This window comes from Sciurus carolinensis, chromosome 1, assembly GCF_902686445.1.
Source record: "Sciurus carolinensis chromosome 1, mSciCar1.2, whole genome shotgun sequence".
NCBI lineage: Eukaryota > Metazoa > Chordata > Mammalia > Rodentia > Sciuridae > Sciurus > Sciurus carolinensis.
Genome location: NC_062213.1, coordinates 188,598,978 through 188,620,532, shown reverse-complemented (window position 1 = coordinate 188,620,532; position 21,555 = coordinate 188,598,978). Strand labels below are relative to the sequence as shown.

General features: G+C 50.1%; 1 protein-coding gene across 1 annotated transcript in view; it reads left to right on the top strand.

Annotated features, from left to right (window-relative positions):
* Positions 1-1,416: 1,416 nt before the first annotated feature.
* Positions 1,417-21,555, top strand: part of Oprd1 (opioid receptor delta 1) — a 32,734-nt gene continuing 12,595 nt past the window's right edge. Inside the window, exon 1 of the mRNA XM_047547837.1 lies at positions 1,417-1,790. Within this exon, the coding sequence (XP_047403793.1) occupies positions 1,552-1,790 (239 nt within the window). The 5' untranslated portion in view covers positions 1,417-1,551. The remainder of the gene's footprint in view (positions 1,791-21,555) is intronic.

Sequence of the window (21,555 nt, the reverse complement as noted above, 5' to 3'; positions counted from 1 at the left end):
CCTTTCCTCAACTTGAACTGTCATCTTCAATGGTTTTAGAATCCCCACTGTTCCATAAGCCCAGGGAAGCAGGAGCTGCACCTGGTTTTGTGCTCCAGTGGATCCCAACATTGCTTGGCTCTTACATTAAAGGCTCTCAGAATATTTGTGGCACATAGGTGACCATGTGGTGGATGTCATTAATCCCAGCGACTCAGAAGATGAATCCGAGCGACTCAGAAGACTGAGGCAGGAGATTCGTAAGTTAGAGGGCAACCTAAGCAATTTAGCAAAGACCTCTGCAACTTAGCAAGACCCTATCTCAAAATAAAAATTAGGGCTGGGGATATAGCTCGGTTGGTAGAGTGCTTGTCTTGCAAGCACAAGGCCCTGGGTTCAATCCCCAGCACGGCAAAAAAATAAAAAAAATAAATAAATAAAAATTAAAAGTGGTGAGGATGTAGGTCATGGTAGGTGCCCCTGGACTCAATCTCCACTACCAAAAAATTGTGGAGCCAATGAATGGGGTGCAAGAAAAGCACACCTCATGATGGTTATTTATGGAGCACTTAACTTTGTGCCCACCGAGCTGAGTTTTTCCCCTCAAGGTTTCACATGATTATTACAGAACCAACCTACTAGTGCAGAGCATAGGAACAAAAAGAAAATCAGATTCTCAATAAAACATGTCCAGCTGTCCAGGCAGTGGTGACCTTTCAGGTAAGATAAGTAGAAATGTGTATGCCATCCCACGTGCCATTCCTTAGACCACTTGGTTCTTTTCCATGTCTCCTCTGATTTTATTACTGGTTTTCATCCGAATTCATTAGGGGAATGGGACGATTTTGCTTTTGTGTTTCTTGTCCAGGAATTTCTTGATCCTGGAAGTCTTGTGAGAAGACATGGCGAGGTGCAGAGTCGAGCGCACACTGCGATAGCAGAGAAAAGAAGACCGCTGAGTTCCGTGGTCGCATCATCTAAACCCCCCGACCCCACGACAACTCTCTGAGGGAGAGAGATTTCCCCCATTTTACAAATAAAGAGAATGAACCTGAGATGGTTTAGGGACTTGCTCAAGGTTATTCTGCTTCTTAGTGCAGAGGTGGGAGACAGGATTCACATTCAGGTTCTTCTGTCTCCAAAGTGGCAAGGGGGCGGGAGGTGAGTCCAGGCTGGGGTGGGGGCGCCCTCGAGCCCGCAGAGTGTAACCAGAGAGGCAGCTGGAGGCTCCCCGGCCCATCTCCGAGCCGGTGGTGCAGCTCCCGCCCCCGGTTGCGGGCGCAGGCTGGCGGCCGCCTCCGGGCCACGTGGTGCGCGCGGCGGGCGCGTCCGAGGAGCCCGCCGCAGCTCTTGGCTCACAACGCTCCGGGCTAGACGAGCGGAGGACGCTGTGTGCAGGGCCAGTGAGGGCGGCAGGGCAGGTGGAGAAGGCGCAGAGAAAGCCGGTCCGCCAGGGCGCTGCAGTAGGCGGCGTCGGGGCCGCAGCTTCGACCCTTCGTGCGCCCCTAGCGCTAGGTCCTTGCGCCCTGGGCGCACGGTGGAGAGGGACCCAGAGCCGATCACGGGGTCGCCATGGAGCCTGTCCCCTCTGCGGGCGCCGAGCTACAGCCCCCGATCCTCGCCAACGCCTCGGACGCCTTCCCCAGCGCCTTCCCCAGCGCCTTCCCCAGTGCGGGCGCCAATGCGTCGGGGCAGCCGGGCGCACGGAGCGCCTCATCCCTCGCCCTGGCTATCGCCATCACCGCGCTCTACTCGGCCGTGTGCGCAGTGGGGCTGCTGGGCAACGTGCTTGTCATGTTTGGCATCGTCCGGTGAGTTCGCTGCGGGCTGGCGCCGCGGGACCTGGCCCCGGGGTGAGGATGGTGACCACGGATTTGGATCCCGGACCTCCGACTCCTCCAGCCTTCGCATGAGGCCCAGTGGTGGGGAGAGTACTTCCTTTGAGAGTGGGACACTGAAATGAGTATCGTGTGTGTGTGTGTGTGTGTGTGTGTGTGTGCGTGTGTGTGTGTGCGCGCGCGCGCGCGCGCGCGCGTGCTCTGCCTGTGCTTGCCTAACTAACATTTAATCATCTGTGGCATCCCCTTGCTTCTGCATCAGGGTTGTGGGACAGTTTGGCAACAGTTCGTGTCTGTCAGTTTGCGAGTGGGTGATTGTGACAGTACCAGTGTATGTTTAGTCCTCCCAAACCTCAGTGGTGGGCAGAGATGCTCTACAGTGCTTTGGGCCTTTGGGGTAGATTGATGAGTGGGACACTCTAGTTGGTGGGGACAGGAGAGTGTGTTGTGTTTGTACCATGGGGGGGGGGGTTACCAAGTCACATTTGGTAATTATGTTGGGGTCCCTGTGTTGGTGTATGCTCGTCCTAAACTATCAGTTTGTAATTCTCTCTGAGAATGAGACTTTGACTATATTGTTTCTTGTCAAACGTCTGAACCCCCAAAGGAGAGGGCCTCCAAAGTGGCTATGGGCACCAATCTTCGTGCAGCTCCCTGCCCTTACCAATGGAGAACCCATGGATACAGTGGTCAATGTCAGTGGGCTGTCTAATAGATTCTCTTCTCCCTTCTCCTATGGACGTCTGGTCAGGAAAGGCTCCGATCTCCTCACACCTGCTCCCTCCCATTTTCTCTTTTCTTCCTTAAAGTTTTTTTTCCCCTGCCCAAGACAGCAGTGGTTGGTTTGGGCAGCAGTGGAATCTGTGCTTTGACCCCCTCAAAGTGAGGTTCATTTCTTGGTATCTGTGGAGGGTTCTGGGATCTTGTCAGTCTAAACATCATCAGCTTTTCCCAGAAGTGTCCCTCCTGATGCAGCCCTGCCAGCTCGGACCTGGGCAGAAAGGACTGAGAGGAGACTCCCATCCTTAAACAAGAAAGATACCCTGGCATTTGCTGCTAGTTGGAAATGGGTCTCCCATGCTGTTTGATCGAGGACCCAATCCTGAGCTTCTCTGGGCAATGGTGTCACCAGGTAGGGAAGAGGGCAGATCATGGACTCAGAGGTTAGAGATGTGAACTGTGATCCCAGCCGGGTCCCTGAGACCTATACTTCATTCACCCTACCCCAGCTTCCATCTGTCTGTTTCCCAATGGAAGAATAGAGAACCAATCTCCTTGATTGAAAAGTATGAATTCCAGAGTGTGGGGTCTCTGCCGGGGAGCATTTTGGAGCATCTAATGGGGTCTGTGGGTCTCGAGGATCTTTGGCATTGAGGACCTCCTTGCTCCCCAGGAGGAGTGGAAGGTATAAGTTTCCTTTGCCTTCAGTGACTCATCACCAGCTACAATGGGAAAATTTCCCTGAGCACAGAGAGGGTTGATCTTTGCTTTGTGTTTTTGTCAGTGATTCTCCCCACTCTAGGCTTAGAGTCGGGCTGATGTGGGTTTAATCTCTGTTCTTCCACAAAGTGGCTCTGTGACTTGGGCACACCTCTTGGCTTCTTTGGAGCCTCGGTTTCACCTATAGAAGGGGATGGTAATAGAACCTTCTTCAGCTGGGTTGTTGCGAGGTGTCAGTGAAAGAGTGTATCTAATGCAGCTGGCTTGGTGCCTGGACCCAGTAAATGGAAGCTGTCTGTACTACGAGGAGGAGGAATTTTCCAGATCCTGCAGAATCCAGGGCTGATTAAAGAAGGGAGCATGAGGGAGGCACTCATCCTAAGGTGGGCCTGAGAGTGGATTCAACTGGGAGAGCTGCTTGCTCTCTAGGGGAGCTCCTGGAGCTCAAGTCTGGGAAAAGCTGAGTGGTAGTTCGTTCCCGTTTCCAGCCTTTCCCCCAGGGCCTCTGGCTGCTGGGCTGCTGAGCGCAGCTTTCCCAAGACCACTGAGCAAGGGGAGGGCCTCCTGCTTCTCAGGGACTGCTCTGGAGAGGCTCTGGGCTCTGCCTGCTGGGTGTATTTCCAACCAATCTTTTGGAAATCAGTTGTCAAATGTATGCAAATGGCATAGCTGGCTCCATAGGTCCCCTCGTTGCTAAGACATTTCCCTGGCCATCCGTCTGTATAACTGTCTCTGGGTCCGAATGAGTTAATGCTCACCTACAACCGTGTGCAGTAGGCCTTGGGATCACCATCATCCTTGCCCTCATTTTACTGACAAATGAGGATTCTGCTGCTCATGGAGAGCCCAGGTGACTTGTTCTCAGTTGCTGCAGCCAGCACCGGACCCAGAGCTAGAACCCTAGTGTTATGACTCCAGGTCCAGAACTTTTTCTAGAACTACCTGGGAAGGGGAGAGTCAAAGCATTGCATAGAAGAGAGTGGGAGAATCCTGTCCCTTCTCTTGTTCTAGGATCCTCAGAACATGATGGGGACCTGAGCACTGTGATCCTGCATGTTATTGAGTCCACGCATTTCCGATTGCTGTCCTTGGGGGTCGGGGAATGATGGGGGCTGAGAGGCAGGCTCAGCACAGGGCAGCTAAGGGTCAAATTCTGCCAGGAAACTCCCAAGGGCAGTAGGAAGAGGACATCCCAGGATGGAAGAAAAGTTCCCTGGTCCCCTTAAGGAATCCTAGAGCTCTGGTCCACCTGTGATTCCCTGGCAACCCATACTGGGTCTGGCACAGCCAATGAATCAATGGGTCCATGGATTAGTCAAATAAAGGAGTGATTGAGTGAATTGTGGATCAGTCCTGAGTTTAGGCAGCTGAAGGAAGGGGAAGGCTTTCAAGGGAAGATCCAGAGGATCCCTGGGGCAGGAAAGCAGGGTAGTTCAGTGGGCAGAGCTGGGTTCTGGAGGCAGACGTGTGAATTCAAAGCCACTTAGTGCTTGCTGTGTATGTGGGTCAGCCGCTTCTCTATGAAGCTCATCCCCCCACCTAACAACAAACCATCCAAGGACTGGTGTGAGGCTTGAAGAAAAGGGAGTAGGAAATCTGAGCCTTTGAGACCCTGAGTCCTTTGAGAACTGGGAGGCCCTCTGTGTGAAGGAGGTTAAAAGAATGAACTCATTCAAGGAAGTTCCAAGGATGCTGGGATCCAACAGTGAGGAAAAAGGGAAAATGGCGTCCTGCTCTCAAAAGCCTGAAGTGTGCTGCTGTGGGAAGGGCTTGTGGAGTGGGAGAGGGTCTCGCCCCATCAGAGAGATCAGGGGTGCCCTCTTTGGAGCTGAGGATGAAGGATGAGGAGGGACAGCTAAGTCAGCAGCAGAGGAAGAGCGACAGGGAGGAGGGACTGAGAAAGAGGACCAGGCATCTCAGGAGGCCAGACCACACAACGCTGCCTGCAAACAGCCTCCTCACCACGCGACCCGCCGGAGCAGCGCCCTCATCCTTCTGGGTGCGTGAGAGGGGCCTCTGGGAATTGCCCTCCTAGCAGACAGGCTGTGGTTCCCAGGAAAAAGGCTTCCGCGAAGTGCAAGCAGGATCTCCCAGGACGCGTTTCCCCCAGGTGGAGCGTCACCTCGGGCTCCTGCAGTGAGTCCCGCTGGCATGGGGACTCCAGCTTGGGGATGCCCTGTGTCCTCCCTGCAGACCGGGACAATCCCTCCTTCCTCAGCTGTGCTGGCATCTCAGAGAGTTTCCATCAGTAGATCTTTGGTAGGGTGGACTTGGGGGGCTCAGAAGACCCTTCGTCTTTGGCAGGAGACTCCCTGTCCCCCCACTTCCTTCCTGCCCCAAACTTTATTTGCCCACCCTGGGATCTGGGCAGAAGAATGGAGTCAATACTTTCCCACCTGGTCTGTTCTGCAGCCTTCCTTTTCTCCCTGCCGCTACCTCTCCAGACCCTGGGTTGGGCAGTGTTGCACCCCGCTCTCTCCCCACTCTCAGTGTCCTTTGTTTCTTTCTAACCCATTTTCCTCTGTGTGACGGCTTCACACTGTACACTTCTCCGCCCCTTGATCTCTTCTCAGCTGGGTCTCTTCTGGCTTTTCTCCTTGTCTCAAAAGCCTATTGAGATCTTTGGTAAGCTGTCTGGATTCCCTGAACCTCAGTGTCTTCTTCTGTAAAATGCACCACCTCATAGGTGCCTGGGCCCTAAAGATTGGATAAGCAATGTGGGTAAAGCAACCTGTTTTCCCTGCCATCCCAGGTGACTGCCACACACACAGCAGGGAGGGAGGGTCTGGCCAGATGGCATGGGCTGTGACAGGGTCACAGTTGTGGTTGTCCCTTCTGTCTCCTGAGGTGCCAGGAGGTGCTGGGAAAGGTGCTCCAGTACTAACTTTGCAGAAGGGGGAATACTAAGTCCCTGTGTCATTTTTGGAGACCCAGAGTGTGCTCCTTGTCTTTTTCTCTCTCTCCTCTCTCTTGCCCAGCTGAGGGTAGGGGCCAAGCATCTCCAGGCCAGAGGGGTCCAGTGAGAGGACGATGCAGTGGTAAAGGTCACAGCTAGGGGGTAGGTAGCACTGGGTCTCAATCCCAGCTCCACCAGGTCCTATTGGTGTGGTTTTGGGCAAACAGCTTAACTTTTCTGAGCCTCGTTTCCTCAACTGGAAAATCGGGAGATCATGATTGGTGATCAGGGAGATGAAATGGGGTCATGCATATAAAGGCCTCAGTGCAACACCCGGCACATAGTAGGCCTTGATAGTTGTCGGTGCTGTGATTACCCAGTGTGCCTGCAGCTGCTGCAGGTGGGCAGAGTGGGTAGCTATTGAGGTCTGATTGTCTTCGTTCTCCACTGTGTGCCCTGTCCTTTGTCCTACATGGGCCGCACCTTTAGTCAGTCAACTAACATTTGCTGATTCTGACCCCTGCTAAGCCTGTCCAGCCTCGCTCCTGCTGCTCCAGACTCTTAGTGTAAGCCTCTGCCTCCTAGCACTGCCTGGGAGCCCCTGATTAGGTACAACTTCCGGGAGAGGGGCAGCTTCCCGGAGCTGTGGGATCCAGCTCAGTCACCTGATCCAGACAGAGGTGGCAATGCCTGGGACCTAGTCCTAAAGTGGGAGCTGAGGTTGGCTCTGTAGAAAGGTGGAGACTGAACATTCTAGAAAGAGGAAACAGCTTGGACAACGAAAGGCCCCATGGATGGTGAGAGATCCGAAGGCAGGAGGTTCACTGTGGCTGAGGGGACAGGGCTGGGCAGGGTGGCCGTGTGTTTGGAGAGGCTTCAGGAACACAAGCAGGAAGGGCCTCCTGGGCAAGTGTCCTCCTCACTGTGGCTGTCAAGAGCCACTCTTGTGCCTTGAGTGGGGTCTGGGAGTCAGTGATGAGCCTGCCAACTTACTCCCTGCTGGCTGAGATTCCCGAGGAGAGCCAAACGTTGGAGGAACTTCACGGACCAGCCCCATGTAATTGAAAGGGGTCATCTGGAGGCAGGGGGCAGAGAAGAACTGGAGGCAGGCCTGGAGTGGCTGTGCTGAGATTCCAGCTGCCAGCCTGGATGTGGGCACCGAGACTGGGCAGGTCCTCGGGTTCCACAGTTAGATCAGTCGTGCTGGGAAATGAGGGCGCTTTGGGTCACAGGCCAGAAGATGAAGATTTGGGAACAATCTGTGCAGATGATGAATTTGCTGTGGGGGTGGATTGCATGGGGAGAGACTCAATGTGGGGAAACCAAGAGGCTGGCTCAGAGCAGGAGAGAGAGCTCATGACCTTGGACGGGCCCTGGAGACTCTGGCCTCAGCGTCCTCTGTCTGGAATGCAGGGCCACTGCCTAGGAGGAAGCAGGAGGCTGGGCGCCGGTGACTTCAGGTGAGACTGAGCAGGGAGAGCAAGCAGCAGCCCTGGTCCCCTTCCCATGCATCTCCTGGCCTTGCCTGAAGCCTGCCACTTCCTGGGTCTCGGGTTCATCCCCTGGGGAATGTGTGTGACTCACAGAGACGCTGGCAGGAGTCGCTGAGTAGCCTCTTCCTGCGCCTCTGCAGCAGGCACCACAGTGGAGCGTTCTGTTCTCATTCACAGATGAGGACGCGGAGCTGCTAGGGAGCAAGTGCCTCTCACAGCAAGAGGGGCAGGGTCCAGACTGGAACCCAAGTCATTCTGACTCCAAAGCCATTCACTGTCCACTCCACCTGTGCCAGTCAGGAGACACATGGGGAATGGAGGCCAGCGCTGGGGAGAGAAGCAGGAGACAAGGGTGGGGAAGGGGCAGATTTGTCTGCAGATCTCTGAGGCCTGTATGTGGGGTCACAGCCACTGAGAGCCAGCATGCACTGGAATTGCCACCCCACTGTGACATTTACTGAGAATGAGCTTGAGCAATACTTTCATGCATCATGTTGGTGAGCCTCAGTTTCCTCATCTGTGAAGTGGGAATGGTGACGGACTCTCATAGTTCGTGAGGTGTGATGTGAAGGGCTTTAGCCCAGTGCCAGGCATTTAGTATTCCATCAATGTTTTCAGAGATTCTGACTTTTAGGTGAGGAGCGAGACTTGCTTCTCATTCATTTGGTCAAATTATTGGCATAACAGAGGAACTAGATTTATTGGATGGATGCTATAGGGAAACTATCAACTCAACATTCGAAATTTTCTTCTACAATAAAGATAACAAGGTAGTTATTTCAGAAAACATGGAGAAGATTCAGTTGAGACAAGTGTTACCCATAAACTGCCATAGAGAAAAGTGTTGTCATTTTGATTTCCTCTCTTTCTCAGCCTCCTTCCTCTTTTTCTCTACACACACACACACACACACACACACACATACACACACACCTTAATGAACTCACAATCACACAGTGAAACTGGGATCACAGCATATGTGCTTTCGCTTATATCACGAGCACGTTCTCATTTTTGAAAACATGATTTCTGTGGGGCGCAGTGTTGCCCACCTGTGATTCTAACTAGTTGGGAGACTGGGGCAGGAGGATCACAAGTTAGAGGCCAGACAAGCATTAACTTGAGGCCCCTCTCGCCACAGCTGAGAGTCAAAGAAGAATGATTTTCAGAGGCTGTGACCTCAGCATGCACCCCCCCCCCCCCCCCCCCCCGCCAGCAGATGTCAGGACTTAGAGAGGCAGGGGGTTGGGCAAGGACAAGGAATGATTTCATTAACCTCAGAATCCTGGGACCCGGAAATCAAATTGGCCACCCAGAATATCACAACACACACAGGAAGAGGGATAATCGCAGGGTAGAACCGAAAGCCTGACTTAAATTAGAAATTTGCCATCATGCAGGCTGTAGCAGCCCCATTACCAGTTAGGGTGTGGGGTGGGCTGGGGTGTCTGGGTTGCGCGCTACTGATTTATAGCTGCTAGTGCAGCTGCAGAAATCAGTGGCTTTGTCTCTGGCCAAGAAGGATGTGTGCGGAAAGAATCTTGTCCTGTACAGCTTTTCCTACTTTTTCTTGAAAAGTGGAAAGAACTTGAACTTCAAAGTCCTATGAGATTTAAAAAAAAAAAAAAAGCTTTATTCAAACACACACACACACACACACACACACACACACACACACACACATGGAGAGGTGGAACTCCTCTTCCCACAGAGGTAAGCTTGTCCCCAAGGCCTAGGATTGTGGAGAATGATTTATCTATAAACACTTTATCGAGCACTATTTTGGGCCAAGCGCTGCTTAGAGATGTGTCTATATACACCTACACTTGATCTTCACAGAACCCATAGATGGTGAATGTTGTTCCCATTTTACAGATGAGAAAACCTGAGACTCAGAAATGACGTAACATACCCAAAAGTCCCAGGATCCGGTAGAAATCAGAAGAGTGTCGTTCTGAGCCCGCACCCCATACGTGTGACTGTCACCCTATCCTCTATACCACCCTTTATGTCAATTTCAGTCCCTCACATTTACAAATAAGGAGACCGAGCCCTGGAATTGTCCTGTCTTTTGCGTTGGTCACAGGAGGACGGGAACTCACCTTTGTAACCTCTCACGCTCTCCCTGGCATCTCTTGGCACACTGGGCATCCTCTGAGCTGAAAGGCGGCTGGCCATGGTGGTGCTTGGGAGCGTGAGAAGTGGGTTCTTGCATGAGGCAGCTGGGTCTGGGGGCTATTGCCAACACCTTTCAGACCTGCAGAACCCCAAGTTCCCGGGGGTGCGGCCATTCCTCAGAGGCCCGCATACTGGGGTTCAAGTCCAGGTCTCCGGCTCAGTGAGCAAGCCTCTTTTCTGTGATGTGGAGATGACAAAAAAACACCTGTGTCTCAAGGTGGTGGCAACATAACATTTGACAGCTCCTCCTAAGTACCAGGCACAGTTCCAGGTGCTGGGGATGCAGCCACAGTGAAGATTGTCACCGCCTGGGGGAGCTGACATTCTAGTGGGAAAAGATAGATAATAAACAAGTAGATATAAGGGCACGGCCACCGGCAATGAAGGAAACTCAAAAGACCCTGGGAGAGACTGTGGCAGGGCTGCAGTTGTGGATGGGAGGCTGGGAGCAGGAAAATGAGCCGAGGAAGAGTGTTTTAGGCAGAGGGAACAGCAAACTCCAGGGTTAAGGGAGATGAGGCAGGCACGCGTTGGCACAGGCTGGCCCCCAGCACGAAGCCGTAGGTGCTAATGATGTCTCCGGGCTGGTTGCCCAGCACTAGGGGACCAGGGCCAGGGATTAGCCAAGGGAGAAGCTGCTTTTCCTGGTCAGGTCAGATGCCCCTGCAGGACAGATGGAAGTCATGCTTCCCTTGGTTACAAAAGCTCATCCGCCCAGAATCCTGGGAGGGCCCAACATCTGGTGATTTTCCATTCCTCCCTTGGGGAGCAAATGGAGCAGCACTGCAAACAAGGCCCTGTCATCCCAGGGAAGAGAGTGCCCCCCAGCAAAACTGGCATATCGGTTGGGCCTAGGTTCCCACCAGAAACAATGGCTGAGCTTTCCCGGTGCTGAGCAGGTGGCAGCGACTCACATGTATTATCTCATCTAATTCTCCCAGCTCTTTGAGCTTCTCTTTGTTTAACAGGTGAGGAAACTGAGGCTCAGAGATAATTCACTTTGCCAGAGCTACAGATGGGAAATGGTGGAATCAGACTTTGAATCGACGGAGGCCTCTTGATTCCCAGAGTCCAGGCATGCAAAAATGTCCATTTTTGCATACCTTGCAATTCCTGCTGTAAAGAAATGACTTCCGTGCGACCAGGGATCTGGAGAGGGTCTGGAGTAGAGCAGACTTACGTTAAGACTCATAAACTCCCAGGTAGGGAGGTGCAGTTCAAATGAGAGAATGTGTATGAAGTGCTCTGCACAGGGCTTTCCTGACCCTTTGTCCTCAAAAAATGTCCCTTGGGGGAGATGGTTTAGACAAACTGTGTCACATCCACATATCGATTACTAAGACTAATAAACTTGTGGGCATTCTTTTTATATGGAATTGTGGGATTGAACCATCAACTTGGCAGAGAGGAAGGCCTCAAAATCATTAAGAACTCAGAAATGAGCCAAGTGCAGTGGCACCCACCTGAAATCCCACCAACTCAGGAGGTTGAGGTAGGAGGATCCTGAGTTTGAGGCCAGCCTCAGCAACTTAGCGAGACCCTGTTTCAAAATAAAAAATAAACAGAACCGGGGATGTAGCCCAGTGGTAGAGCACCCCTGGGTTCAATCCCCCATACCAGAGGGGAAAAAAGGTGTTTGTGTAGAAAGTATTAAGTGCCAAATCTCAAATCTTCACGATACTTCTATGAGATGGTAACGATTTAGTGTGCCCAATTTATAGGTGAAAAAACTGAGGCTCACAGAAGAAAGATGTTTGCCCACAGACTTGCAGCCTGCCCTCTTGTCACTCTGTCACACTGCCTCTCATCATGTCGACCCCTCCTTCGACCCAGCCTGGAAGTGGTTGTCATTGTTCTTTTCTGGGTGAGGAGACTGTGTCTCCCTGGTGTCTCCCTGGCACCAGCCTTGGCCTGGTCTATGTCAGTTACGGTCCTATCAGCACAAGAACCAGTGGGGCATATTTCTGGGTGTTAGCTTCTGCTGTCATTGGGTCTGAAAGGCAAGACTGGCATCTGCAGGGCAGGCTGCGGGACTGGACACCCGCAGGCCAGAGAGGATGCTGCAGACCTGTCCCGGGTGGGATGTCTGCTCCCTTTGGGAGACCTCAGTGCTTTCTTAACACCCTCAGCTGATTGGAGGAGGCCACCTAGTCACCAAGGAGAATCTCCTTCACTTAAAGTCAACTGATTAGCAGTGGGAGCCCCAATGACCGAGTGCTGTCACAGCCACAGATGGAGCAGCATTTGATTAAATAGCTGGGACTGTCGCCTCGCCAAGCTGACACGTAACCCATCAGACAGACCTGGGCTGGAGTCCTGGTACTACAGCCTGTGGCTGGTGTGACACTGGGTACATTTCTCCGCCTCTCTGAGTCTTCTGACAAATGCCACGGACATGTGCTCTCTGTGGTCAGTTGTTAAATTCATCGATGTGAATCAAGTGTCTTTGTCCAGTGCTGGACCCTCAGGAAAAGGCGGGACTGTATTAGTATGTTTTCTGTTGCTAATAACACAATACCACAGACTGGGTAAGTTATAAAGAAAAAAGGTTCATTTTGGCTCATGGTTCTGTAGGTCCAAGGTTGTGGGACCACATCTGGTTGATGACCTTTTTGTTTGTGGAGTCTTTTTTTTTTTTTTTTTTTTTTTTTGTGGTACTGGGGATTGAACTCAGGATCGAACTCAGGGCCTTGTGCTTACGAGGTAAGCACTCTACCAGCTGAGCTATCGCCCCAGCCCTGTTTGTGGAGTCTTGAAGTGGTGCAGCACATCACAAGATCACAAGAGAAGGGGAACATGGAGGTGTATTTGTGTCTGTTTTTGTCTCGTCTCTCTCTCTCTCTCTCTTTGAGAGAGGGTCCTGCTTTGTTGCCTGGGCTAGCCTCAAACTTCTGGATTCAGTTGATCCTCCTGCCTCAGCCTCTTGCGTAGCTGTGACCCCAGGCAAGTGCCACCACATCTGGTTTTTCCTTCCTCTTCTTGTAAAACCACCAGGATTCAATCATGAGGTCGCCTTATCTTAGTGGCTCCTAGGCGGCCCCCTCTGAACACCATATTTGGCTTATTTCCATCTTAATGCCTCACATTAACTCACAAAATCTTGGGGACACAGTCCACATCTGAACCACAGCAGAGACATACACAGAAATAGATGGTCATGAAACAAGGTTTTACCATGGCTTACTTTTGAGTTTGCTTTTCCTTTTACTGGTTGCTCCCTGAGGGCAGAATCTGTGTTCCCCTCTTTCTCTGCCTTGTTTCCTGGCTCAGTCCCTGTCCCTAAGGGCAGCATCTCTAACTATTTCTTTTTTGGTACTGAGGATTGAACCCAGGGTTGATTAACCACTGAGCCACATCCCCAGCCCCCTTTTAAGTTTTATTTTGAGACAGGGTCTTGCTAAGTCCTTAGGGTCTCATTAAGTTGCTGAGGTTGGTCCAGAACTTGCAAATCCTCCTGCCTCAGCCTCCCAAGTTACAAATATTTCTTTTCTTTTCTCTTCTCTCTTCTCCCCTCCACTCTCTTCTCCTCCCCTCTACTTCCCTTCTTCTTCCTTCCTTCCTTCCTTCCTTCCTTCCTTCCTTCCTTCCTTTCTTCCTTCCTTCCATCTTTCTCTCTCTCCCTCCCTCCCTTCCTTCCATCCCCAGGGATTGAACCCAGGGGTGCTTAACCACTTAGCTACATCCCCAGTCCCCCCACCCCATTTTAAATTTTTTATTTTGAGACAGGTTCTCACTAAGTTGCTTAAGGCCTCACTAAGTTGCTGAGGCTGGCTTTGAATTTGTGATCCTCCTGCCTCAGCCTCCTGAGCCGCTGGCAGAATCACAAGTATTTCTTAAATATCAAACTGGCACTTTGCTTCTGAGATTCCCGCTGTGAAGTTACTGGGATAGGTAATAAAAAATTTCCAGTTAGAGACAAGAGGGGAATATGTGTCGGAACCTCAGAGGCGCCCATTGCTTTTCAGCTTATTAAATCTTTCCTCCAGGAAGCCACTGATGGCCCTAACCAATGCAGCCCTCGTCTGGGTTCCCATGGTGCCCTGTGTGTCCCCGCACCAAGCAGGGACCTTGCACTACTTCGAACACTTGATCAGTCATCTGTCTCTCTCTCTGCACCCCTGAGTGGGTGTGGGGTGGGGGAACTCTCTCTTCTTTATAGGTGGAGCCCACCTGAGGCTCTGACACTCAGGTGGCATGACATAGGAGTTGGTAGGAAGGTCGTGTCCTGTTTCCAGAGTCGCAGGCACTTGTGGATCCTGCTCCCAGGGGGCCTCCCTCGGCTCTGGCTGCGCACTCTGTGGTCCAGCCAACCTTAAGCCAGGGCAGAGCCAGGGTGATGGGGACCCGCTTGAGTCTGTCGTGGTTCTTGAACTGAACTGACCTCGGCATCTGTGCTGTGTATTGCTGAGTGTGACCCGGCTGGCCTCCCCACTCATGTTCAACTCAGGGACTCTTTATTTCCAGGTTCCAGCCCTTTATCTTCTACTGTGACATGCTCACTGGGCCTCGTTATAATTAACCACTTTCCTTCCTCCGGCTTTGCCAAAACTGAGACAGCTAATTAATTTCTGGCCTCTTGCCACCCCTGTTAAATGGTGGGCAGGGACACAGCTTGCAGCCCTGGCTGCCCAGCCGGGCTTGTTTTGCCCATCAGGAGAGCAATCACCCTTTGTCTGCAAATAGAGGGAGCCCCAGCTGGACCCCAACTGCTGGCAGTCGCTTTGTGTAAGCTGTTGGTTCCCTGCAGTAGGCAGGGACTTTGTGATCGCTGCTGTAACTGTGCCTTTATAAAACAAAAGGATTGAATTTTTTTATAGAGGGAGAAGAGGGGGTAGTGGTCAGGCATGTGGGCTCTGGAGTGTGAGAGACCCGAGGGTCAACCTAGACCCTGGGCGAGCTGTGTGCCTTTTGGTGAATTACTTCACCTCTCTGAGCATCAACATTCACACCTGCAAGGTAGGACTGATAATACCTCCTGTGGTGGTTGCATGGATTCATTGGGAGAATGAACACGTGTATGCCACCGATCAGGGAGAGTGACACAGTACACACTCAAGGGCTTGGAGATAGCTCAGTTGGTAGAGTGCTTGCCTTGCAAACACAAGGCCCTGGGTTCGATCCCCAGCATTGCAAAAAAAAAACCACACTCAAAATATCCTCACCTACCACTTTTACTTTTAGTGCTAATATGCCATATTTTTTTCATATTTTTATTGGTACATTATAATTGTACATAATGGTGAGATTTGTTGTTATATCATTCCCCAGTTTTCCCCCTTTCTCTCTCCGCCTCCCTCCCCTGGTCTCTTTCCTCTACTCTGCCCATCTCGCTCTGATTTGATTTTCATGTGACCTCCCCCCACCTTTCTTTTCCCTTTTTCTCTTTAGATTCCAGATATGAGAAAACATGTGATCCTTGATTTTCTGAGTTTGGCTTATTTCACTTAACATAATGATCTCAAGTTCCATCCATTTTTCTGCAACTGACATAAATTCATTCTTCTTTATGGCTGAATAAAACGCCATTGGGTACATACACCTCATTTTCTCTATCCATGCATCCATTGACAGATACCTAGGCTGGTCCCATAGTCTGGCTATTGTGAACCGTACTGCTCTGAGCATGGTCATGGTGTATTGCTACATTAGGCTGACTTTAATTCTTTAGGATCAATACCAAGGCAACATGCTATATTTTAGATGAGAAGAGGCCTTTTTTGGGAGGATGGGAAGGGGAGCAATTTTTTTTTTTTTTTTTTTTTTTTTTTTTGTACTGGGGATTGAATCCAGGACCTCACACGTGCTAGGAAAGGGCTCTTCCACTGAGCCACATCCCCAGCCTGGGGAGCCATTTTAACAGACATTGCTTCTGTGTGTTAGACCACACCTGGTAAATAGACAACTCCTCTCTCTGAGTCTCCTAGGGCTGCTGTAACAAATTGCTGTAAACTTGGTGACTTGAGACAACAGAACTTGTTAGAAGGCTTGAAGTTTGAAATCAAGGGGTCAGCAGGCCACGTTCCTTCTGCAGGCTCTTGGGAAAGACTTCCTTGCCTAGCTTCTGGTTGCTGGCGATCCTCAGCATCCATTGGTGTGTAGCTACCACTAATTTTCCTTTTGTTTTTTTTTTAAACGTCTCTTTTCTTTGATGCATCTCTGTGTCCTTTCCTCTTCTTCTTCTTTCATTTTTCTTTTTTTGGTCCCAGGGATCAAACCCAGGGTGCTTTCCCACTGAGCCACATCCCCTGCCTTTTTAATTTTTTATTTTGAGACAAGATCTCGCTAAGTTGCTGAGATTGGCTTTGAACATGCAATCCTCCTGCCTTACCTGGTGTGTGCACCACCTTACCTGGCTCTCTCCTCTTCTTAAAAGGATACTGGTTCTATTGGCCCACCCCAATCTAATATGACCTCATTGTAACTAATTGCATCTGCAAAGCCCCCCTTTCCTTTTTCTTCCCTCACCATGAAGCTTCCTTCTAGGAATTTTTTCCCAAAGAGCCCATCTGTCTGCCCAGAGAAGTTTATCACAGCATTATTCATAATAACAAAAAAGTGGAAACGGCCAATATATCCTTCAGTAGGGGAGTTTATCTTGTTTTATTTATTTATTTTTTGCAGTGCTGGGGATGGAACACAGGGCCTCATGCATGCTAGGCAAGTGTGCTACCACTGAGCCACACCCCCAGGCCCAAAAGGGGATTTATGAAGGAACTTTATTCAGGAGCCATAAAGGAGACTAGCTCTAGACCATAGTTTGGTTTTTCAATGGTCCTAAAGTTAACTTTTTTTTTTTTTTTTAACACCATTGCAGGCTTGTAAGAACAAAGGAGAAGAATACGTGATAGAGACGTTATGTGGTCTGCAAATTCTAATATTTTTTTATTGACCCCTTGCAGAATAAGTTTGTTGACCCCTGGACTAAAATAACAACCAGTCACCAAAAATTAATTTGTATCTATAAATATGGAAAGATAGTCACAGTGTATTTAAAAAAAGTTTTTTAGTTGTAGATGGACCCAATGCCTTTATTTTATTTATATGTGGTGCTGAGGATCAAACCCAGTGCCTCATGCATGCTAGGCAAGTGCTCCACCACGGAGCCACAACCCCAGTCCAAGGTCACAGTGTTTTTTTTGAACTGAGTATTGAATTCAGGGGCACTTTACTGCTGAGCCACATCCCCAGACCTATTTTGTATTTTATTTAGAGACAGGGTCTCACTAAGTTGCTTAGCACCTCACCATTGCTGAGGCTGGCTTTGAACTCTCAATCCTCCTGCCTCAGCCTCCTGAGCTGCTGGGATTACAGGCGTGCACCATGCACCCGGCTTACACAGTGTATTTTTGAGAGACACAGCTATATAACAATCTTACAGCAAGCTCTTCTTTATCTAAAATGGTCTGCATGGTATCTGTAATGATGGTTTGTAATGTTAACAGTGGTTTTAAAACTTTTTTTTAATGAAGTTATTCTGTGTTGTGTGAACATTTTATATTGATCATCTGCTATTTTTGAGAGCTTAAGAAGTATTTAGGAATAAAATTAATTCTGAATACTCCAGCAACCTGCAGTGCATTTGGTCAGGGTCCCCTATGGGTTTCAATCCGGGCTGAGGCTGTTTTGTTCCATTTGGATCCTAAGGTGCCACAAGGTGGATCAGACTGAAGTCTTGATGCTATTGTGTGTTTTTTTGTTTGTTTGTTTGTTTAGGTCTCTTGCCCCCACTTTACCCCCAGGGGCTGTTGTGCATAAGTGAGAAACAAAAACCTCAGTTTCGTTAGAAACAAATGAGATTCCTTGGATAAATGATCTGAGTGAATGTCTCCCTCGCTCCCTACAGAGCTGAGTCACTTCAGACGCAGGGCAAACAGGGTCAGACCCAGGCATCCTGCAGGGCCTATAAGTTGGTCCAGGTTGAGGATGGGAGGAGGGAGGAAGGAGAGAGAGAGAGGGAGGGAGAAGCAATGCCCTGATTGATGTCTTCTGTCTGTGACTCTTCCAAGGACTGGGGCACCTTGACACCTGCACACAGAGACCCTGTAGAGGACACTGTGTGTAGCAGGCCTTGAGCTGCCATGGCTCCTGCCGAGGGCTGTCCTGTCCAGTGGGGAAGGGAGACGTGTGTTCATCCCACAGGTGCGTTTCCAGCTCTGTGCCAGGCTCTGCCATAGCTTCTGGACCCAGGAATGAGTAAGAGGTGCGCCAAAGAGCACGTGAGGGCCACAGAGTCATCGAGCCCACAGGGGAGAAGCTAAAACCCAAGCCAAGAGGAAGGCACTGGAATTTCAGGGCAGAACCCTGGCTCTGAGTCTCGCTGCCCCCTTCTGACTGCAGCCTTGGACAATGCAATCTGCTCTCTGTAAACTGGGGATAATAAATACTGTCTACCTCATGGGGTGCTGTGAGGATTAAGTGCCATAAAATGCTCTTCAAGAGCCAGGTGCACAGTAGGTACCCGACAGATGTTTATCATCCATTAAGAAGCAAAACAAAGCACAGGTGTACATAAATCTTGCCAGAGAAAGTGCTGGCACAGAGTCATTGTCCATAAATACCAGACAGAGGTATACATTTTGTTCTGGGCTGACCTCTCCTGGCCCCACTGGGTCCCGCGTTGTACCTGTGACGTTGTTCTGAAGCTTCTGCTGAATCCTGGGACCACAGCAGGATCTGGGGACGAGTGAGGAACGGCTGGACTTTGTGAAGCAAACCCACCCTGGACCAGCTCATCCCACTCAGCCCTGGCCTCTGAACTGAGCCCCTGGCCAGGGCCACTGGTTAAAAAGCTGAGACAGGTGGCAAGGAGGCCGGGGAAAGTGAACTTCAAAAGCACCGACCTGGGCTGGGGAGATAGCTCAGATGGTAGAGTACTTGCAAGGCCCTGGGTTCGATCCCCAGTACCACCAAAAAAAAAAAAAAAAAAAAAAAAAAAAAAAATTAAGAGCCTGTGCTCTGGAAACCAGACGGATCTGAGTTGGGATCTTGTCACTGTCCCTCCTTTATCTCCCCTGTGAAGGGGTTTGCTATTAACCCTCAAGGTCCCGTTAGGATGAGATGAGATAGCACACACGCTGCCCTTGGCATTGTGCAGCTGGCACCTGAGGATATTGTTAAAGAAACTGTCAGACCAACCTCATCCTTGCCTCCAAGGCATGGGCGTGTTCACCTTCTGGGCTTCAGGAATTAAGATGTCAGCCTCTGTGACCAACAGTCCGGGTTCCCTGGGGAGACGATTCTCACAAAGACCTTGTTTGTCAGTCTGCATGAGGGTATTCAGCCAGCTGTCCAGAGGCCAGAGGCCCAGGGAGGCGTGTGGATGGGACGGAGCCTGGCGTGCGGGTGGTGTGGGCAGAGGGATGGCACAACCAACCTCCACCAAATGGAAAGAAAATTAATAGAAGTAGTGATGATCCTCTGCAGTGGGGCGGGTGTGACAGAATGCAGAGTGGATTTAGGGCTTGGAAATGGACGTGTTCCACCACTTGGTGTTTTAAATGAAGCAAGAGGGCTGAGAGAGCTGGTTGGGAGCAAGTGCCCCGGCAGCCGCATAACTCAATAGGAGCTAATGGGGATTTGGACTCGGCCAAGGGTTTCCTAAAAGCATCTCAGAGTCAAGAGAAGTTCAGCCACAGCTTTCCGGTCCTCACTCCCGGGTCAGGTCCAATGGGTAATTCTTTCCCCCCTGCAGTGCCAGGGATCGAATCCAGGACCTTGAGCGTGCTGGGCAAGGGCTCTGCCGCTGAGCCATACTCCCACCCCCGAAAGGGCAACGATTAAACCTTAAGAGAAAAAAAGCAGAACACGTATCAGGGGGAGAAACGAAAGGGCTGCCACTTCCCACCTACAGGGTGGCCCGTAAGCTGGATATTTTCTCGTGTATTGGCCCCTACACAGCATTGTACACCAAAATTTCCAGTGGAACAGTTTTCAAAAGGGTGGAGTGGTTTGTTCAGGATCACTTGGCTATGGCTGTTAAGGAGCCAAGATCTGTTTTGTTTTGTTGGTTTTGAGAAGGGAGTTTTGCTATGTTGCCAGGACTGGTCTTACACTTCTGGACTCAAGTGATCCACCTGCCTCAGCCTTCCGAGCAGCTGGGACTACAGGCCACCATGCCTGGCTCAGGAGCCAAGATCTGAATGGCTCTAAGGAATTTTCTTACTCCACTTTCAAGTTTAGAAAATAAATACTGTGAGAACTCTTGATTACCGCTGGTGTTCCCCGACCCCAAATTTATATGTTGGAGTCCTAACATCGGCTATGATGGTATTGGGACTCCCCTGGTTGCCTGCCAGTTTTTTGTTTTTTGTTTTTTTCTTTATTTCTTTATTTCTTTTTTCTTTTTCTTTTTTTTTTGTATTGGGGATTGAACCCAGGGGCCCTTTAACACTGAGCTACATTTCCGGCCCTTTTTGTTTTTTAAATTTTAAGCAGCCTAGGGCATCACTAAGTTGCTGAAGCTAGCCTCAAACTTGCAATCCTCCTGCCTCAGCCTCCAGAATTGCTGGGATTACAGGCATGTGCCACTATGCCTGGTGCCAGATCTTTTTTTTTTCCATAACTATTTTTTGTTTTATTCTGTAACTTATATATGATCAACCCAGACCCAAACATTTGGTATTTCTCTTCTTATTTTGTTATTCCTTCAAGATTTATGTCAACAGAGATTTGTTCTCCCAGTAAAATATGCAGTATGACTCTCAACCAGGAACCCGGGGAAAATATACACAATGTAAACAACAACCACTTTGTACCAAACATAGTAGCGCATGCCTGTAGTCCCAGCCACTTGGGAGAAGAGACTGGAGGACCACTGGAGCCCAGGAGTTCAAGGCCAGTCTGGGCCACATAGCAAGACCCTACCTAAAACCAAAACCATAGTAAGTATTTTTACATGTATGGTATATTATGTAGTGCTGTGCACCTGTGACCACCATCTGCTTCCAGAACTGTTTCAGCTTCTCCACCTGAAGCTCCGTACTCAGTGGACAATGCCTCCCTATCCTCTCCTTCCCCAGCCCCTGACCACCACCATTCTTTCTGACTCTATGAATCTGCCTCCTTTAAGTACCTCATGTAAGAGAAATCCTACCCCGTTCACAGTTTTTTTTTTTTTTGGTGGTGCTGGGATTGAACCCAGGGCCTTGTTCATGCGAGGCAAGCACTCTACCAACTGAGCTATATTCCCAGCCCCATTCACGGTTTTTGACTGGCTCATTCTATTTAGCACAATGGCCTCAAGGTTCATCCACGTAGCGCATATCAGAATTTCCTTCTTTCGTGGCTCAAGCAGAGCAGTGGACAGAGCACTTACCAAGTGTGTGAGACCCTGGGTTCAATCCCCAGAATCAGTGGGGAAAAAACTCCTTCCTTGTGTCTGGGGTTGTGGCTCAGCAGTAGAGTGCTTGCCTGGCACGAGTGAGGCACTGGGTTCAATCCTCAGCTCCACACAAAAATAAAATAAAGGTATTGTGTCTACCTACAGCTAAAAACAAAAACAAACAAAAAAATCTCCTTCCTTTCTACTTTTTTTTTTGTGGTACTGGGGATTGAACTCAGGGGTACTCGACCACTGAGCCACATCCCAGCCCTATTTTGTATTTTCATTTAGAGACAGGGTCTCACTGAGTTGGTTAGCACCTCACTTTGCTGAGGCTGTCTTTGAAGTCACGATTCTCCTGCCTCAGCCTCCCAAGCTGCTGGGATTATAGGCATACACCACCGCACCCAG